The sequence below is a fragment of the Aulonocara stuartgranti genome (genome assembly GCF_965226115.1).
Source record: "Aulonocara stuartgranti genome assembly, chromosome: 10".
Classification (NCBI taxonomy): Eukaryota; Metazoa; Chordata; class Actinopteri; order Cichliformes; family Cichlidae; genus Aulonocara; species Aulonocara stuartgranti.
This window is the reverse complement of record NC_138946.1, coordinates 31,688,645-31,708,794: the sequence shown is the minus strand read 5'-3', so window position 1 is coordinate 31,708,794 and position 20,150 is coordinate 31,688,645. Positions and strand designations below refer to the sequence as shown.

The following is a 20,150-nucleotide window of genomic DNA, read 5'->3' as shown; positions in this document are numbered from 1 at the left end:
TATATATATATATACACATACAATTCACTACTTTGATATTAAAATGTATACACTTTAAAGCTCCAGAACTCCAGCTGTCACCTTAGAAACGAACAGCACCAAAGAGCACACTTGGCAATTACAATTATAATACCACCATTGTGGTACCCAAAAGCCTGGACGTGTTAATTTCATTCGTAGTACACCCCTCAGGCTGTTCATACTACTGCAGCCAGGTCACCTAAGTGCATGTAAATACACATTGTTCAGTTTGTTTACAACCCTGCTAATAGTGGTTTGTGGAAAAGATTCTAATCATGCCAGTGAGCTGGTGTGGGATTTCCCTATTTTTCCTGTCAAAAATATTTATCTAATAAAGTTTTATATAAATGCACAACTGAGGCTTCCAACGGTCATTAGTAGAAAAGCGGCAAAGTGACTAAGTTTTAACTACATTGTCATTTATTGTAGAATTGACCTGTTAAGATCACATGAGTATGTGGGTTAACCATTGAAGATTGTGATGCTAATAATTTTACCATACATAGAATTTAAAAAGTAAATAGACAAAACAAGCTTACTTGCATGATAGAAGAACTAATTAGTGACTGATGCCAGGGTTATCAGTGAATACAGCATACACAGCTACAATACAATAAAATTACATTGAGCATGAAGCCATCTTTGGTCTTCTCATCACTATAAACAAATACATAGAAATTTGTATTGTATCAAAAATAGAAATTACATAGCCATATTGAAAGAAAATTCACATTTTTGACACACAATATAAAGAGAATAACAAGTGACGTATTGTAAGGTTTACATTTTTCTCCCCTTGGCTTTAAGGACCCAATGGTTTTAACATTTTTTGAACATTCGTTTTTAAAGAATTGCATCATTCTGTCAAACCATGTAAAAAGTATCCTGCATCTGTGTCAGACAGGATGCAAAAACCAACAAAAAAAAGATCAGATTGTCATTGTTAGGGGGGGGGGGGAAGTGTGTGCTTTTAATCCTGGGCTTTTTGAAATGAGGCCTCTACCACACTAGGAAAAAAAATAAATAGATTTTTTTGGGGTTTTTTTTTTTGTTTTTTTAAAAGGATGGAGAGAGATTGGGTCGAGACTTGATTCGATCACGATGCAGCCCCGATGCTCAGACGTTTCCCTCCTCTCGTGAGTGAGTCTTGTCTCGAGTTACCGGTCTTTGTGTAGTGGTCCTCCTGGGCTTCAGAGTTATTTGGCTCTTGGAGGCACACATGATGAACTACAGCCAAAGTGGACCTCTGCTTGAGATTATAGGTAAGTGCTTTCACTGTGTTTTAATCCACTGTGGAAAAAGAAGAAAGCCATGTAAGAATATCAAACAGCAGAGTGACACAGGGATTCTTTGTCCCACAGCTCAGACCTGATATTGAGATGCATCTAATACATACAGGTAACTCCACATTCAAAAATATTCTCCTCACACAGTAACATCAAGAAGATATCTGATATCATTCTAAAAGAGAACAAAGAGGCTAAAAACATTACAAGGCTCATGTAGATGAATTTTTAAGAAACAAAGTTGTGCCACAGATGGTGTGCCCCCACAGAGCCCTGCTCACAGCATCATGAGATTACATGAAATCTCCAATGAGACATCAGGTTGTCTAATGCCTAACATACACTAACACTGAAATCTGGTGCCTTCTAACATCTAAAGACAACTTATCAGAAGTCAAAAGTTTTAGTCATGTATTATTCCATCACTTTTGATTCTGTCTGAGCTCTGGCCAAGTCATATGAGCACCTCAGACCTGATGATGGGAGTGTGCCACAACTTCAGCAAAACTATCAAGTCGTCATAAGGAGATTTCATCCATTTCTAACACTGAAATCACTAGTGTAGCAGTTTACACATTTGCTTAGTTCAATTCCAGCCAGAGACTAATACATTTTCGGGTTGCATGTGGCGTAGTGACCCCTCGTGACAAGGAAGAGTTGAAAGTAACTCAACAGTGTCACTGAAATCATCAGAGAAATTGGCTGGGCAAAGCTAGCACCTACAAATTTTTTTTTTCCCAAATTGGTCAAAAAAACAAAACAAAAACCTTGTCTGACATCTACCACCAAAGATATTCTAATTTCTAGAATAGTGTTGAAGAAATATTAACACACAAGTTGTTTAACAAATGTTTATATATAACATTTGTTAAACAATTTGGGCTGCAGTTACCCTATTTAATAAAAGCACATGTGAAACCATATGCCTGCACTTGTCTGCCATTTTTATTTATTTTTAACTGCTTTTGATAGTTGCTTTAACACTCGCTGATAAAGTTCTGCTATAAAACAAAGAGGCCTGCTCCTCTCAGGTTTTTCTCACCATTCACTGCCAAAAGGATGGAGGGTCAAGGGTCGTTCTCCTTCTTTACTGTCACATCTCCTTCTCCAGCTAGGATGGTTGAGATCTCACCCTGCATGAAGGCCCAAGGCACAGTGGATCCGGCCAGGGGGCAGCGTTCTCCGCTGGGGCAGTAAACCTCTCCTCCTTGACCTTGGCTGCGGATGAACCCTCGGGTGCAGGGGAAGCAGAACTTGTGGTGCGGGACTGAGGGACACTGGACAAAGTGAGTGTCCTCCAGGCGCTCTCTGCAGAGGGTGCAGCAAAGCAGGGTGCCTGGGGTGCTACTTGTAGACTCCCCAGTGTTTGTGTTGTTACTTTGTCCTCCAGTGCTCAGACCCTGCCCTACAGCTGCCTGAGAGACTGAGGTGGAGGGAGTCGAGGGGCTGCTGCTGCTGGGGCGCCCAGCTGAGGAGGAGTGGGCTGTGGACATACTGGGGCTCTCTCTGGCCATGTGACTGGAACTCAGGCCATCTGCCACTCCCATAAGTGCTGAGATGGGTGAAGGCTGGTTGTGTAGACGAGGTGGGCCCTCTTGAGGTACAGCCATGCCAGGAAGAGGTTCCATGCCTGAGTACGTGCCCCGGGGCCAGGGCTCCCTCACAGGGTGTTCGGCCCTTCCCTCACTCTCTCCGTTCTCAGAGCCTGGAGAAGCCTTTCGGCGCCTGGTGGTGCCCTTGGCTGGTCCGGGGCGTCCAGGAGCTGCCAAAGACAGCACTGGGTCTGGCTGTGGCAGAACCTCTGGGATTGGAGGCTCTTTAAACATACGCACACCATCATTCAACAGCTCAGACAGCCCACGCCAGTCTCCGGTGCCTTGCCGTTTCTCATATTCCACGTAGCGCAGCCCAGAGTTTACTGCCTTACCAGCATCTTTGGCGGAGTCACGGAACATCTGCCTGACCAGATCTGGAACTCCTGAGTAGATCATTCCAGAGCCAGAGGGATACTCCGCGAACACCCTCAGCTCAAACTCTGGAGTAGCGCTAGCATCAAAGGCCAGAACACGCCCCATCAGATTATGGTCTTTCCTGAAGCGCACATTGAAGGGGACACAGCTGCTGAGAGCTACCAGCACATCCCGAACTGCTTTGGGACGGTTAGGCCAGCCTTCCACTCTACTACGAGCCACCTCATTCAGTTCAGCCATTACTTCACTGTTCCTCCACACTGCCGGATCTATGCCCACTAGAGTAGAAGTGCTAGGTCCCATACCCAGGGACACAGCCTGTCTTCTGCCACTGTCGCTTATTATGGGGCCAGCTGAGACGGCAATAGGAGCGGCCCCAGCTCTCGTGCTTGTTAATGGGGTTAAAATCCCATGAGAAGCTGTTGCTACTAGCCCCTGAGCTATCAAGGCATGGGGTATGGTGTTATGAAGACTAGAAACTACCCCAGGCATAGCCCGACGAGTGTTCGGGCTCTGTCGGCTGCCCTCTGACAAAGCTACATCTTCAGCTCTATGCAGACCATTGGGGAGGCGAGAAGAAGCCCCATACTCACCCCTCCCCCGGTCTACACGCTCTCCGTGATGCCGCCCCGCTTCAAGGGGCCCAGCAGAGCTGGGTTTGCCCTGCTGTGGACCAGGGGACCTGCCGTCTAAAACTCCGTGAGTGCTCTTCAGCTGCCTGGCAGTTTCAATGAGGAGTTCTATCCGGTCTGCGCCGTCGTAGTTGACACAACCCCGGCATACAGCTTCGCTGAACTCCCACAGCATAGCCCAAGGCATCTTGGGCAGGTCGCAGAGGTAGCACCATTGCCGTCTCGAGGAAGACTGCGAGGCGGAGGACATGTTGTTTACAGGCCCTCGACCAAACTTTCTTCGGAGGCCTACACGTTACGGACTACGTTTTGCAGCGATTCTTCAGTCCTCCGACACCATTCGCCACATACTGCGGATTTTACAACAGAAAATAACAAAAAACTAAGTTCAAAATCCGACTACTGGCGGTAACATTCAAAACTTAACGACGTCTTCTTTCTCGTTTGTTCGTGTCAGCCTGTGTGGAAGGAAGTAAAATGTTATAAGACACCGGAAACACCTACGCGGCCAGGGCTCAGAGCACTATGGGAGACGTAGTTTCTCTTTAAAGCCATTGTTTCTTATTTTCTAGATTTTTAATATTAAATTTCTTTTGAGCAACAAAGTAATCAGACCACATAGAAACGGAACAGTTGTAAACAATTAGTAAAGGGAAAAATTCAGAGGGACTACTTTACTGGCGACAAGATACATAAGTAGCGGAGATACTGACGCTAGTCGGACGCGTTTTTCTGTGAAACCTCAGTTTAACTGGAGCTGGTTTGTTTTGGGATGGGAGACAGAAAACACGGCTTGTGTTGCGGTTACTTTGATTAACAGAGGACAGGCAGTCTTGGTGCTGTAATGCTGGAGACATATGAGAAATATTATATATATATACTCCACTTCCTGCACAGACGTGACAGTTTCAAACTCAGCTTCACTGGGATGATGAGAGGTCACATAGTGAAAATCTCCAGTGGGAACGATGTACTTTGCATTAAGATTCGTCTCTCTCACAGTGGTAACAGGGAAACTGATTCTTCTACAACATATATATATATATATATATATATTTTTTTTTTTAATAGAAGAATAACTCTGGAGAATAATCTTATAAGGACAATAGAAATAGGTTTGCATTGAACAAATCGCAGGGTATATTTTTCTATACCTATTTCTTGAGATGTATAAAAAGTTACAATAATTAATGTTCATATTATCTATGCTCAAAGTTCAAAAATTATGTCAGTAAATAATCCTTGTGAGCTGAAAGCTGATTGTTTTTTCTGTTGTCAGTGAGAGTGGATATTCATATGGTCTCAGGTACACAGCTCTGAGTAGCAACTTTGCCCACCTGCAGGGCAGTTAGGACAGGCAGTAAGAAAGATGCACTAGGTTCCTTCAACCTAGCTGTCTGAGGGAACATTACAGGAAGTCATTCCTTCCCACCGCTATCAGACTCTTTAATCATCCACTTGGGTCAGGTCCACACACACAGAACAGGATTAATCCAATTTATACCCATATCTCTTCATTTTATACAAGTGCTTGTATATTTGATGTTATGACAACTATCCCCTCCCTACAATCCCCAGCCAGCTGAAGCAGATCTCTTCCTGCCAGGTGTTTCTTCCTGTTAAAAGGGATTTCTTCCTTCCCAATATCATCAAGTGCTTTGCTACAAGAAATAGTCTGATTGTTGTAGTTTTCTCTATAATATTGTAGGGTATTTGACTTAGAGTCATCTCAAGGTGCTTTACACTGTAAGTTTGAACTGGAGCAATATGAATAAAACTGATTTGAGAGAATGCATTTTATTTTCAAGAATGGATTTGAAGAAATAATACAACACAATCTCTGATTATGTGACACTGGTTAAATTATTAGCAACATTATGGTTACTGTTGGCTTTATTTAATAACCAAAAGACAGAAGGTGGCGGGCGATCAAACGTAGTGTTGTGAACATACAAAATAAACAACAAGTTGAAGAACATGGTAAAAGTAAAATAAATTATTTTTAAAAAAATTATAATTTAAGTAACATTTTCTAAAGCACGTTAATCCTAATTATTGTCAACACAGCTTTAATGGTACGTGAAACAGAGCTGCAGTATACTCTATCCAAAGACAGAAAACATTACAAATGGTTTCAAGGAAGATTTAGTTGGCATGGTGTGTAGTCGAGAAACACAGCTTCAGTGTATAAGGGTAAGGCCCACCTAGAATATAGAAGCCAGAAGAAAACTTTCATCATAAAATGTAGAAAATGTCATTAAGGGTTCAAATGTACAACATACCAAGAACCACGTTGGCTTGTTGATCTACATGTTAAATACTTACTAGGGTTTTTCATCTGATAATGGTTCATCATAGCTAGTGCTTCCATGGCATCATTGATGGATTCCCACTCAAGCAGGCCAGATGAACTGCGCTCACCTGTCAAATCACATGACATTACCATGCTGAATAACACTTCTGTATTAAAAAGCCGTTAGTACACAACAGCACAACCAAATAATGAGATAATAACTTTAGTGACAACAAGTGTGGGGCGATCGTGGCTCAAGAGTTGGCCGTTCGTCTTGTAATCGGAAGGTTGCTGGTTCGAGCCCCGGTTCCGACAGTCTCGGTCGTTGTGTCCTTGGGCAAGACACTTCACCCGTTGCCTACTGGTGGTGGTCAGAGGGCCCGGTGGCGCCAGTGGCGCCTTAGTCAGTGCGCCCCAGGGCGGCTGTGGCTACACTGTAGCTTGCTATCACCAGTGTGTGAATGTGTGTGTGAATGGGTGGATGATTGTGTATAGTGTAAAGCGCTTTGGGGTACTTAGGACCAAGTAAAGCGCTATACAAATACAGACCATTTACAACATATTACTCACTCTTTCCAGTGAAAAGTTTCACACTTGTGGGCCTCTTGATTCCAAGTTCATCACAGACCTGAGCACAGAAACGCGTTTCAGTGAAAATGTGAGATGGATGCAGTGTTGCCAACTCCTCAGCAAGGAAAATCGCTATTGGCTGTCCTAAGAGTCACTATAAGTCGCTAAATGACATCTTTGCATAATTGGTCCTACCGATGTAATTATAACAGACGCTGTAGGAGAGAGAAATAACATTGTGGAAGAGACAAAGTGAGTTAAAAAAAAAAACCCTAAAAAAATAATTCCAACCCTCCTCCTTTATCCGGATTTTGGACCTGCAAAAGTGACCCGAAATAGGCACTCTGGTGGAGTTACTGTTTTGGTGTGTGTGTCTTTTTAACTAGTTTTAAACCTTTTGATCCACAAAAAGTAACAGTAAAAGAACATTTTTATAGGGGAATATCTCCTGCTCTGACATCAGCTCGGGGCGACTGCTGCGTGAGGACTACCTGCCGCTTGTGAGCATTTTCACATGGGCGAGTTGCCCACGGCAGCACCCGCTGCTTGTTGAGAGTAAGAGTGATACGTGCTTTCATGTGAAAAAGTCGTCATAAGTCTCCAATAACGCCAGAAAAAGTCACTAGATTTGTCGCTAGTCACTTTTTAGAAAAAAGTCGCTAAGGGGTCTGAAAACTCGCTAAGTTGGCAACACTGGATGGATGCTTTTGGCCATCACAGATAGCAACCTTTGTTGCTTTTTTTTTTTTTTTTACCTGATTAAAGATCTCAGCAGAGATGTCGGGTTGTGCATTAAAGAAGTGTAAGACGTTGCTCGGATGCTGGATTCGGTTTTTAGCCGCCTGCTCTGGTGAGGTGAAGCGGTTGTTGCGTGATCCATGGAAATCTTTAAAGCTGCTTGTGTTGTCCTCTAACTGGTAGCACTGTCCCGGCACTATAGCCTGTTGCTTGGACACACTGAAAGAAATAAGGCCAGAGGTCTTGCATCTGTTGTTTATTTTTAAGGGAGAAATTTATCTCTAAAAGTCTGTGCTGATGTTTCTAAATTGTTTCTGTTCTTACCAAACATTGAGTTTCTGTCCAAAAAGGAAGTTATTGTTCAGATGAGTAATGGCCCTGTCCACAGAGTAACAGTCTCCCATCTCCACCATTGCTGCTCCAGGTTTACTCTTCATGAACTTGACCTGAAAGAAAAATAGACTAAAACAATATTACCCAGCAGTACACACAGTATTTAAACATGAACTTTTTATGATGACTTTTGTGCCGACACCTCCTTGCAATGGGACTTTACCTTTCAAAACAAACAAAAAAGACCTTCAGATTGTCTGAAGGATGGACTTGTCTTTCTCCCACTTCCAGCATCAACAGTAAGCTACACCATCACATAGTAGCTCAGAAATGGAGCCCACTAACATCAACAACCAACAGGCTTTTTTTTTTTTTTGTTATTGTTAGCAATGTTAGCAATCAAGCACAAAAAGACTAGCCAGCTGGCTGGCTTTGGATAACAAGCGATCTGTCCCTCTTAGCAGGTAAGGTGTTACCTACCATCAGAGAAATGAAAGCTTTATCCAAAAAAGATCATCTGAGGAAACTGGAATTTGGCCCTCAGTGGAAAAAACAAAACAAAACACTGGCGGCATTCAGTGCTACCCCTCGGCCTCCTAGCAGATACAGCTAGAAGGATATATCAGTTTATATATCAGTTTCAAAATTCTGCATCGCCTTGTTCTCAAGTGATCATATTCAAAAAATGTTTCAACATTAGTACACGACCAAAATGGCTGACAAGTTAGTATCGCGTGCTAAGCTTTCACGTGTCTGCAAATCTTCTTTGCGCCCCTTTCAGTTGTTGGAAAGATGGCAAAATATTATAAATGTCCTTCACTTATGGGGTCTAACAGCAAAACAATGACTTGATGCTTCAGTCAGCTTTCACTTACCCTCTCTACATTGCCATACAGGCAAAAGATGTTGAAGACCTTGTCAGCATTGATCTTAGAGGGCTCCAGGCCATATACCATAAGAACTGGAGAGTCAGCGTGAGGACCGTACTCGGGCGGTGGCGGTCCATATCCAGGACCGTAGCGCTGGTTACCCCGACCACGCCCACCCATGCCTGGCCCCATGCGATGGGGAGGAGGGGGGCCATAGCTGTCATCGTTGTAGCCATGATAACCTCCCTGTGGTCCACCTTAAGATGGGGAAAAAACCCCAAAACAAACAAGCAAAACAAAAAAAACAAACATAATTGTAACAGATTTTGAGCAGTGTCCGTTTTTCTACATGTCACACTAATTTGATTATGCGATGTTTACCATAATCAGGTGGGTGATCGCCCAGAAGAGCAGGCTGCCTCTGCCGTTTGTTAGGATTGGCATTGGGATCTATAATAGATTAAAAAAAAAAAAAGTTGCCCATCAAACAGCTTCTTTACCACGTGTCTCAAAGGTACCTTGCATGGGCTACAACATGCTAAGGGACATGTTTGTGAATGGCATGCAACTGAAGGGCCTGAAATCTTTAAAAAGTGTTCAAACAGTCAGCAGGTTTTACAGGTGACATAATGGAGATTTTCTTTTTCCACAGTGACTTTGAAAGATAGCGTTCAAATTTTAAAGTCTTACATCTGCCATTCTACTACAAGCGCACACACCTTGTGAATTGTTCCAATTGCCTTCACCATCAGCATCTGTGCAGGTACACATGACACACGTCAAATCCAATAAAACATCATGAAAAAAAAGTAGCAATCTGGCAACACTGTATAAACACATTTCATCACATGCTCAGTTGTTTCGAATAGAGACATTAAAACAGAAAATCAAAGAGTAAAATACGCAATGTGCTAAGAGCAGCACCTGCTGTTTTATTGAAAACTATTTGAATATCAGTATACATTTATTACAAGCCAGGACACAGATATAACATGAGTGAAAAAACATCAAGCACTGAAACTAATAACATGGTGAAAAATTAAACCAGCGACGTCGGCTGATTTAACTTCAACAAAAAGTACGAACAGATTTATTTTTGTTCAAAGAAGGCTTTCCTTCAGCTCAGTTCACCAAAACTCAGTAAATTAAACTCTTAAACCAGTATCTGTTTAGCAGGCACCTTCTCTGTAAGGTTAGGGTAGAACTTCTTTACTCCCTATGCAATCACTTATCTAAACCATCAAGTTCTCAGTAATAATTTTGTCACTATGTGCACATCATCCGTGGTAAACAATCATTTCCGCCACCTGTTTGTTTATTTACAGGCTGCAAATGAAGGTCTTCATGTGGAACCTCTATGTAAAATGCTTTCAATGGTGCATTTAAACCTAAACATCAGAACATCTGGCACGGCACTCAAGCACACCCATAATCCTAGTGTCATGGACAGTTTCACAATCACAGTGTTGGCCATGTTGGACAGCTACATTGGCCTGACAGAAATATTAAAACTAGCAATGTGAGTTGAGAAATCTAGAAGGAGTCACCAGATGTCAAGTCTTATTTTCCAAAAATATAAGCATCAATATCTCTCTCTCTCTATTTGATTTAAAAAAAGAAAGAAAATAAAAACTTGGTTCCATTACATCCTTACAAACCATCTCCCATGTTGTTGTGTCATTATGCATGATAACCAAATTTCACATATATAAAAAAAAGAAGTTAAAGATCTGCCTTGTGACTCACATTTGAAATTTTTATCTCATACTACAGTCTAAAATGCTTTGAAATTGACTGGACTTTGTGAAGTTTTGTGAAAACTTTTAATCTCTCATCCAAAAAACAACTCTACACACACAGGTCAAGATCAAATATTCTTTACAACTGCTCGGTTCATGTGTTGTACTGCAGCAACCTATAATTGTACTCTTTAAAATGAATTACGTGACTATTACATAAAAGACATCTCCATCTCCCAATTTAAATCAACAGTACGCGATTTCTCCCCACAATACTTTTGAACTGTTAACCATGAAGTTAGATTATTCATTTATTTCAGTACTTACAGCACCATACATGGAGCATGGGACACAGTGAGAAGAAAGGGGGCAGTCTTCAGCAAGGATGCTACTCGCCAATCTCTGACTCCAGCCTCAACTCATTCTCCCTCTTCTTGTCTTTTCTTTCTTCTTTCCTTCCTTCCTTCCTTGCATCTCCACCACCAGAGAGAAAAGTACTTCCATGCGTCCATGTTGGGTTTTGACTTGCTGCCGCTCTGTTTTTGGAAATTGTGCTATTAGAGGCTCATTTCCAGCTTACCGTGCTCTGACCATAAAGCAGGACATATGCACCGATTGAGTGGGCTGTCAGTCCACAGACACACTGAGCCAAACCTGCATCACACGGGAGGCGTTAAAGGCATCACTATGGTCCAGTGCAAAAAAAAAAAAAAAAAGGAAAAATGAAAACAATGCAGAAACAACACAAGAATAGCACAAAGAGGAGAAGGGAAATGGGAAGGAAGGTACAGGGGGAAAAAAACAAACAAAAAAAACAAAAAAAAACAGAACACCAGAGTCCATAAATGCAGAAAGCTTTGGGAAAGATCTGTAATCTGTTTGCCTCTGTGCTTGTATGCTTGATAGGTGTCTGATGCTTGTGTCTTCATGGACCCCCCATGGATATTTCTTCTTGTGTAAAAATGGCACTCACTTGATGTCGTTTATTTGGTTTAATAGCTGTCAGCCACTTGCAAAGCTTGACAATAAGTCACTAGAAATATGATGTGCTGTCATAGCAGTTCAGCTGTATGTTGCCTTGGATATTCGGATCGCTGTGTTGTCATGTGGTGTTCGGCACAGGAAGGTAGAGATGAGGAGTATTAGCATGGCCTCTTTTTTGTATACCGCCCCCATATGTGGTGTCATCTGTTCCCTGGTCAGGCTGAGTGTGTCTGAAAACTCCTTTGTTGCTTCCTGTGGTTGTGTTAGGGTAAGCACATCCCAACAGTTGGGAGGTGTGGTCGCTATGGCCACACAGCTGACCCCCACCCTCATCATCAATGTGTTGTGTCAAAGTGGGGACTCCTCGGAGCTCTGCAGATGGCATGTACTGTAGTGGTAAAGTGATGGTAGTAGATGCTTATCAATCTACAACATCAGTCTGTAGTGGATATGCGGGGTGTCTGTTCGCATGGCCTTCGAGTATTTCTGTCCCTCAATCTGAAAATGGTGGCTACTGCCCACCATCAAAAATGAAATGGATTCCCATGTCAGGTGGTGGTGATGAGCTTGGAATAAGGAAGTACCGAGTTGAGGTTGTGTTCCGGTATTTGATGCCCCACTGTGTCCGACGTACAGTATGCCATAAAGCAGATTTACATTAGTTGTGGTTGCTGTTATGCTGTAGAAGCCGTTGTGTCTGCTTAGAGGTTGAGGTAAGCCTGTATGATTCTGCACCGTGAGGACACAAGGAGTACCTCTAGGTCGTAAGGCAGTGCAAGCTATGCAATATCAAAAACTTTCTTATGAGGACATGATGTCAAAAACCTGTATGAAACTTGCAATGTACATGTTGTGGTTCCGGCTGTGTGTCAGACAAGTAACTACACCTTTTACAGTGTCTAGTGAAAAATATAAATTCTCCATCAGACAACTGCACCAAAGTAAAGCATGTGCCTGTGATCAGGTTTTAAAAAAACAAACAAAAAACAACAACAAATGAACAAACAGCAGCAGTAGGGTCTTTGTGATCAAGGTGAATTATCTTTTTCCAGCTACCGTGACATCTGAACAGCCAAGAGTATTAAACTGGTCACAGACTTGGCAGTGCAGCAACACTCATGTTTAAGCATAAAAATCTTATATAATTACCCAAAAAGGTAGCCATTTTCATTCTACACCAATTTTGCTAGAGCTGGTCCTAACATATCGTCAATACTCAAGGTACGCAAAACACATTAGGAACACTGAACTTTGGAGCTTTACTATTTATTTAATTTATTTCATGAAATGCTAATTACTTGGGTTCCACCAAGATTATAACACATGAAATCTGCATTTAACCCATCTTTAAGCTCACATCACTTTCCATATTGTTAACTTTCACTTTGTTTTTTTTGTTAAAAGTGATCATATACTTGACACGTGTGAAAACCATTCATCGAAAATTAATTAAAAAATTAAGTCTCACACTATGACACTAGGACTGTTCGATATCACGATATGAAAACGTCTATCGTTTCATTTTACGCTATCGTTTGTTTCGTGGTGTCACAAAATAAACTGTTTATGGCAATATCTTTTCATCGTTTTGATGGTCACAGTAGAACTTCTTAAAGTTCTCTCTTTCTCTACACTACGGACGGACATGCGACTGTTTTTATGCGTTGTCGTTAGCAACAACAACGGTAAAACCATCGCATGGCTCTGCCGTCTGCTTGCTTATTTTCTACATAAACCTTTCACAATAAAGCTCAAGATCCTGTTGAGATTTTTCAAAATACAGTGAATCACGTGAAAGATGCAGAGTGTTTACGGATGAGAAGCTAAAAAGAGCCGTCAGGTGCTAAAAAAACAAACCTTAGAACAGGCTTTTCCCTGCAGCACGCCGTGTAATAAATACTCACAAAGAAAAATTGCGTCTGTTTCAACTTATGTAACACTCGACTCCAGGTACACGACGCCGAGCTGAAAACACTTCACGCAAGTCGAGTTGAGCGAGATTCACAGAATTGACAGAAAATGTAATATTTTTGTGATAAATACTGTTGTCGCCACGATAAATGTTTTATATCAGGATATGAGATTTTGGTCATATCGCACAGCCCTATATGACACATACTGTCTCTGCTGTCAATGCTAACACCCAACAACCTTCCAGCCTGCAAAGTCTGGCCAACATTTGAAACCCATCATCACATGCCTTCTACAGGTCCAACAAGGACACTCAGTTGGAAAGCAGGAAGCCTGATTTAATTCTGACAAAATCTCCACTATGTTTTTAAGGTTAACTGGTGTAACAGCCTCTGCTGTGTTCACTGGATTACAGTTGGCAGAGATGTGAGATTGTGCAGCTGTGACATGCTCTACAGGGAATGTGAACCTATGTGAAGAATGGTGTGCCTGCTTATGCTGCTGTGATTAGTGCGATGGGCTTTTCACATGCACGAACCTATAATTTATGTCAGCTGCCCTGGAGGTTGCTCCTCATGCCCTTACATTGTGCCTGCTGTGTGGCGAGAAAATGCACGAAGACTGTGAAGGCATCGCAGGAATACTGCCTCTGACAGGGCTGAGCTGCATGGTCAAAGAAACCATTCGTCTGTGATCAAAGGCAATACCCCTGGAGGCAGAGAACCCTAACCATCCCATACAATGCCATGAGAGGAAAAGAGAAAGAAAAAAAAAGAGGGAGGGACAGGCAGGGGCTACACGTTACCTTGGCCACTCAGGTTGGGATTTGTGTAGTCCCATGTGTCCTGGTCATTCTTGAAGACATTGAGTCGCGCTGGCTATAGAAAGGATGGCAAGATGAAAATGATTTTCTTCTCACAAGCACCTGATATTAATAGTCGAGCTACAAAGGGTGGTTAGACACTTACCTTGGCATATTCAATCTTTAGGGTGCAACAGCCAGAGTAGATGTCTGCCCCGTTAAGAGAGGCTTTAGCCCTCTGGGCACTTTGGACCGAATCAAATGTGGAAGCAGTGAGTTAAGGGGAGGTCTGACTGCATAAAGGTTTAAATGCTCATGTAGAAACATACTGATGTTTCTGAGTGGGAGTAGTAAAAAAGAACATGATCTAAAAGGATATTCGACCATGGCCTGAACACCGTTTTTTCTGAAGATGACAATCCTCTGTACAGGGCCACAGTTGTTACAAATAGTGTAGAGTACATCCTGTAAGGTTACACACACAGATTGATACATCACTATCGTGAGAATACTTTATGTGACAACATACATTTCACCTTTAAAACACAAACACACAGTGCTTTGAAAGCTCTTACCCAAAGTCAAAAACTAGATTTTTTAAACGACATCAAAGGGGAAAAGATACTGATGATAGTAGTGACGAGTATTGTAGAGACCAGCAAAGATAAACAGTGAAGCAGGACCAGATGTATGAGACAAAACTCATACAGGTATTTTTAGGGTGGATAAGAACATACGACATATATCTCAGTATTTAATGAGGAATAGGAATAGATCACAGCACAACAAGTACTTTCATTAGAGCAGCTGGAATCATATAAAATAATAGAATTGGAAATACATTTCAGGAACGTTAATATAACTATTTCACATATCTCTTTCTGATGTTTGTTTTCACTAAGCTGGGGATAGTTAACATTCTTTAAGATGGAATCATGTGAAGTTCTGATTGGGTCTGTAGGATACAGGCAAGGAAACTAACCAGCACAGCTACCATATACAGCTGTAGACTGGTCAGCAGCGACTATGAGGCAACATCTAGAGCAGAAACATTACATTAATGCAAGGTTAACTGCATTTACTCTAGGTGCCACTGATTACAGACTCGGAAGTTAATAAATAAAGAAATATTTTTATAATTTTACAGCCCTGATTTCCATTACTTCAGGTCATGAATTTGGACTTTTCCACTGTGTGCTTCTTGTAACATTTTCAATGATTTCGGCTCCAGCTGATCCAGGAGAGAAGGACAACAGTTACCTAAGCAAAAACCTGTAGTGATCCCATATGTGTCAGGAGTATCAGAACAGCTGAAATGCATTTTTTCTAAACACCGCATCTCCGTGGCTTTCAAACCCCAAAACACGCTGCGCCAAAAAAATTAGTCCACCCCAAGGATCAGGTCCCCGAACACAAATATAGTAACATAGTGTACGCTGTTAAATACCAAGACGATTGCCATGATTTATACATCAGGGAAACCAAACAATCTCCTTTGAAGCGGATGGCACAACACAGAAGAGCCACCTCGTCAGGCCAGGACTCTGCAGTCTACTTACACCTACAGGCCAGTGGACACTCTTTCAATGATGAGGATGTAACATCCTGGACAGGGAGGAACGCTGGTTTGAGTCAAAGAGGCCATTTACATGAAATGGGAAAGACGATCTCTGAATCGAGGAGGGGGCCTAACGGTACATCTTTCGCCATCTTACAATGCTGTGATTGCAGCGATTCCCCAACTCTCTGTGAATGGGACTCATGGCCATTGATCAGTGGTTGTTATTCAATGAGCTTGATCAGTGGTTGCTGATCAATGGTCATGAGAATTTGTATATTAATAATCAAGGAACTGACCTCCCAGCCCATTGTTTCTTCATTGGTGATAGTTTCAGTCATTATGCAAATGTAGTGTTTATAAGATTGGGGAAACCTGCAGTCAGCTGAGACTGAAGAAGTCACTTGGATGAGTGACCAAACGTTTCTCCCACTGAAAACGCTGCGTCCAGATGAACACAATCAACTTTTGGGGATTTTCAATGGATTATCTGACTAGCATTATCAGATACCTGATATCTAACAATGAATTCACTGAATGATCTGTGGGAATATACAATAATAAATTATAAGAAGATGTTTTTACATTACCGTGGTAATGGGATAGATGGGGTTTATAATTGTGAGCAGCAGAACATTGTTGACGCTCCGAGTGTCATCCGAGTCTCCTGGTCTGGAAATCTTCTGACTAGTTGAGTAGTTGATGAAGGCAGGGTGACCTGCAATGTAAACCTGGTTCTCTGCTGCATAAGTAACAGCATTGCAGGAGCCGTTCATGTCCTCATACTCCACCAGGGCCTGCCGCTTCTTGGGCATCATAACCACAAAACTAGACATTAAGCAAGAGAAAGATTTATAGTTCCCACACTGAACCATGTTTAATGAATAAAGGCACAATCAGCCTATTAATTTTAAAACTACACAACTTGAATTTAGTTACAAGCAAACTTACTTTGCCTATAACTTATCAAACCTAAACTAGTGTTATAAATTGAGTTAGGGAATATGAAATTAACAAGAACCAACATTTAAATCAGCTCAATACCTTTTTTTTGTTAGTTGTTAATATTCTGTGGAACATACGGGAGTGTATGGTTGACATCAGACATGTGCACCAATCTCAGTCCACTGAATGCGACAAACACGATAGAGAAGCTTCATTTTAAGTGTGTTCAGCTTTTACCTGATGGTGCCAAACTCTTGCAGGGCTTCCACCAGGTCAGCCTCCATGACACCGTCCACCAAACCCCTGATATGCACCACCGGGGAGGGGAGCGGTTTGTGAGGGTCATCGTAGCTCTCCTATTTTTTTTCATTTAAAAAAAAAAAAAAAAGGAAACGCAAGATAATGTTTGCTGAGACATAAACAACACAAAAACAGCCAATCTGTGTCAATCAGCCCTTTAACAATAACTGCACTGGGGATTTGTGTTAGAAACTGACATTAAACTGCAACAGAGTTTTTTTGCAACACTGAAACTAAAACGTGTCTTCTATCTGTACACACAGTGAAATTGCGTGTCATTAAACAGCTATTTCATATTACACAATAAACATGCAATTACTGTTGTTTAAACGAAATCTGACCATACCATTGGCTTGTTTGGTTTGGCTCGCTAGTTAGCTACTTAATTTTAGCTAGCGGTGAGACAAGCACTACTTTTGCTATAAAGTATATTTGTTTCTTAGATAAACAAAACTGGCCCATTTAAGCATACTAAAACACCAACTACCGGAGTCAGAAGGAAACACTTACCGTTGTCATTCCTCCGTCTTCAGTTTTCTGTCTTTTCGTTGCTCTGCCACCTTCTCCGTAGTATCGGCCCGCAGAAGCAGCCATGTTGTCCTGTCCCCTCTGCCGGCCTATTGCTGCATTCCAGATACGTGGGAAAAAACGGGATGGTATTTCCATAACCATCAGCAACGGCTCTATTTTCAATAAACCACTCTAGACTTCCACGGTGTAAGACCGGAGACTTCCTTTTCCCATAAAAAAAAGTCATATTTTATTCTGCATGTGAGACGATGATTCGAATGACTAAACATTTTTCTCTCTGTGAATGTCCGTTCGACATTAAAAAAAAATGTCGTTTCGACTAATGTGCTATGAAGCTTCTTTTTCCCATGATGACCTTTGAATGCAACAAGAAAGTGGCTCGCGCTTATCATGTTCCTATTGGTCACTTTTGCCTGTCAATTATTAATGTCATGACAGGAGGTGGAGTTGATCCCTTTGTTCATGTTTTAGAACCAATGATTGTATGAAAAACGCTTTAATTTAGTTTTAATCTACAATCAAAAAACAGTGAAAAACAGAACATTTAGAAACTTGAGCCTAAAAAGTTGTAATTTCACATCACTTCTTGCTTCCAGCACATATTTAATATGATGAAATAATGGTGATTGAACAAGAGCAAGACCAGAAAGAGAAGAAGAATTTTATCTGTCTGATTGTCTCCATCAAATAGATATTCTATTATACAAGGGGGCACTGGTCAACCCCCCAAATTTGCTGCCTACCCACCAGTGGCCCCTCCTGGCAAATCAAATCACTTTTATTGTCACGTCACATTAATGGTACACTGGTACAGCACATGAGAGTGAGATTCTTGTGTACAAGCTTCAAGCGAATATAAGGGCAGGAATGTGAGAATTATAAGAATAAATACATGTACAACTTTAAGGATGTATGCACATTACTAATATATATGACAAATATTTATATGTGTGTGTGTGTGTGTGTGTGTGTATCTGCACCAATTACTGTAGAAAACAGTCATTGGTCTGCGCATATATACATATATGTAAAATAGGCATAGTGTTGAAGTTCCGGTAAGTGAGAGTGAGGTGCCTATGAAGTGTCACTGTTCAGCAGTCTGGTGGCCTGATGGAAGAAGCTGTCCCTCAGTCTCCTAGTTTGGGCCCAGATATTGCAGTACCTCCATCAGGCAGATGGAGGTAGTTTGAACAGTTTATGACTGGGGTGGGTGGAGTCTTTGATCATCCTTGCACAGCTTCCTGAAGATGTCCTGGAGGGAGGACAGCTCACCTCCAATTATCCTTTCAGCACACCGCAGCACTTGCTGGAGAGCTTTGCGGTTGTAAGCGGTGCTGTTGCCACACCACGCGGTGATGCATCCAGTGAGGATGCTGTCAATGGCACCGCGGTAGAAGGTCCTGAGGATGCGGGGGCTCATGGCGAATCTCTTCAGTCTCCTGAGAAAGAGTCACTTCACTGTTTTGATGTTTGAACTGACCATGTGAGATCCTCCACCAGATGTACATACACCTAGGAAACGGAAGCTGCTCACTCTCTCCACAGCAGCACCGTTGATGGTGATGGAGGTACGTGCTTCTCTACACCTCCGGAAGTCCACTATCAACTCCTTTGTCTTTATGACGTTGAGAGTGAGATGGTTCTCTTGGCACCAGTGCGTCAGGGTGCTGACCTCCTCTCTGTGAGCCGTCTCATCACCTTTGGTGATAAGACCCACCACTGTAGTGTCGTCTGCAAACTTCACAATGATGTTGGAGTTGCTAGTTGCCGTGCAGTCATAGGTGTAGAGTGAGTACAGGAGAGGGCTCAGTGCACACCACTGTGGAGCACCAGTGTTCATTATGAAGGGGGATGAGGTGATGCTGCCCAGTCTGACCACTTGGTGTCTGTCAGACAGGAAGTTGAGGATCCAGCTGCAGAGAGAGCTGCTCAGTCCTAGATCCAGGGGCAGGGATAGCTCAGTAGGTAAAGTGGTCGCCCCATGATCGGAAGGTCGGCGGTTCGAATCCACTTAACGGCTACCCTGAGGTACCCCTGAGCAAGGTACCGTCCCTACACACTGCTCCCCGGGCGCCTGCTTAGTGGGCTGCCCACTGCTTCACTGAGTGAATGGGTCAAATGCAGAGAAAAACAAGTAATTTCCCCATGGGGATCAATAAAGTATCCATTATTATTTATTATTATTATTATCCTGCAGTTTCCTTCAAGGGAACGATGGTATTGAATGCTGAGCTCTAATCTACAAACAGCCTTCTCACATATGTGTCTCTCTTCTCCAGGTGCGAGAGGGCAGTATGTAGTGTCGGGGCTATGGCATCATCAGATTTGGTCTATTTGGGATGTTTCTTGGGCCAATATTAGTGTAAGTATCTATCTAAATAATCGATCAAAATAATTCACATGTTCAGTACTAGAAGTTCCAGATGTGTGAATGTTGTAGCCACTGTTGAAAGTTCAGCAACAGTAAACTGTGTTGTGAAATGGAGACATTTATCTGAGCTACAGGACTCACATTCTCTGCTTTTACATACAAAGATGCCCTAAGGGAAAAAAGACAATACTCTAAGTCCAGCAGCAACATTTAAATTCAGCACATTAATGAAAAAAATGAATAGAAATAATCAAGCAATTATAAAATATACTAGTGGAAGGGTTAAATTTGCCCTTT

The 20,150-nt window shown here is 42.1% G+C and overlaps 2 protein-coding genes across 2 annotated transcripts; both read right to left on the bottom strand.

The window, feature by feature from the left end:
• Nucleotides 1–419: 419 nt before the first annotated feature.
• Nucleotides 420–4,442, bottom strand: LOC309715985 (interferon regulatory factor 2-binding protein 1-like). Its single transcript, XM_082549523.1, has 2 exons — nt 2,350–4,442; nt 420–1,311 (listed from the first exon to the last, which is right to left on the bottom strand). Exon 1 carries the CDS (start codon nt 4,157–4,159, stop codon nt 2,375–2,377), a length of 1,785 nt encoding a protein of 594 aa, XP_082405649.1. The 5' UTR covers nt 4,160–4,442; the 3' UTR covers nt 420–1,311; nt 2,350–2,374.
• Nucleotides 4,443–5,690: 1,248 nt separating this feature from the next.
• hnrnpl (heterogeneous nuclear ribonucleoprotein L) lies at nt 5,691–17,586 on the bottom strand. Its single transcript, XM_082549861.1, has 14 exons — nt 17,462–17,586; nt 16,889–17,007; nt 16,297–16,534; nt 14,528–14,613; nt 14,315–14,411; nt 14,152–14,224; nt 9,432–9,467; nt 9,094–9,162; nt 8,719–8,969; nt 7,835–7,956; nt 7,528–7,729; nt 6,773–6,830; nt 6,235–6,330; nt 5,691–6,113 (listed from the first exon to the last, which is right to left on the bottom strand). The coding sequence occupies exons 1-14, from the start codon at nt 17,543–17,545 to the stop codon at nt 6,055–6,057; spliced, it is 1,590 nt and encodes a 529-aa protein (XP_082405987.1). The 5' UTR covers nt 17,546–17,586; the 3' UTR covers nt 5,691–6,054.
• Nucleotides 17,587–20,150: the final 2,564 nt, after the last annotated feature.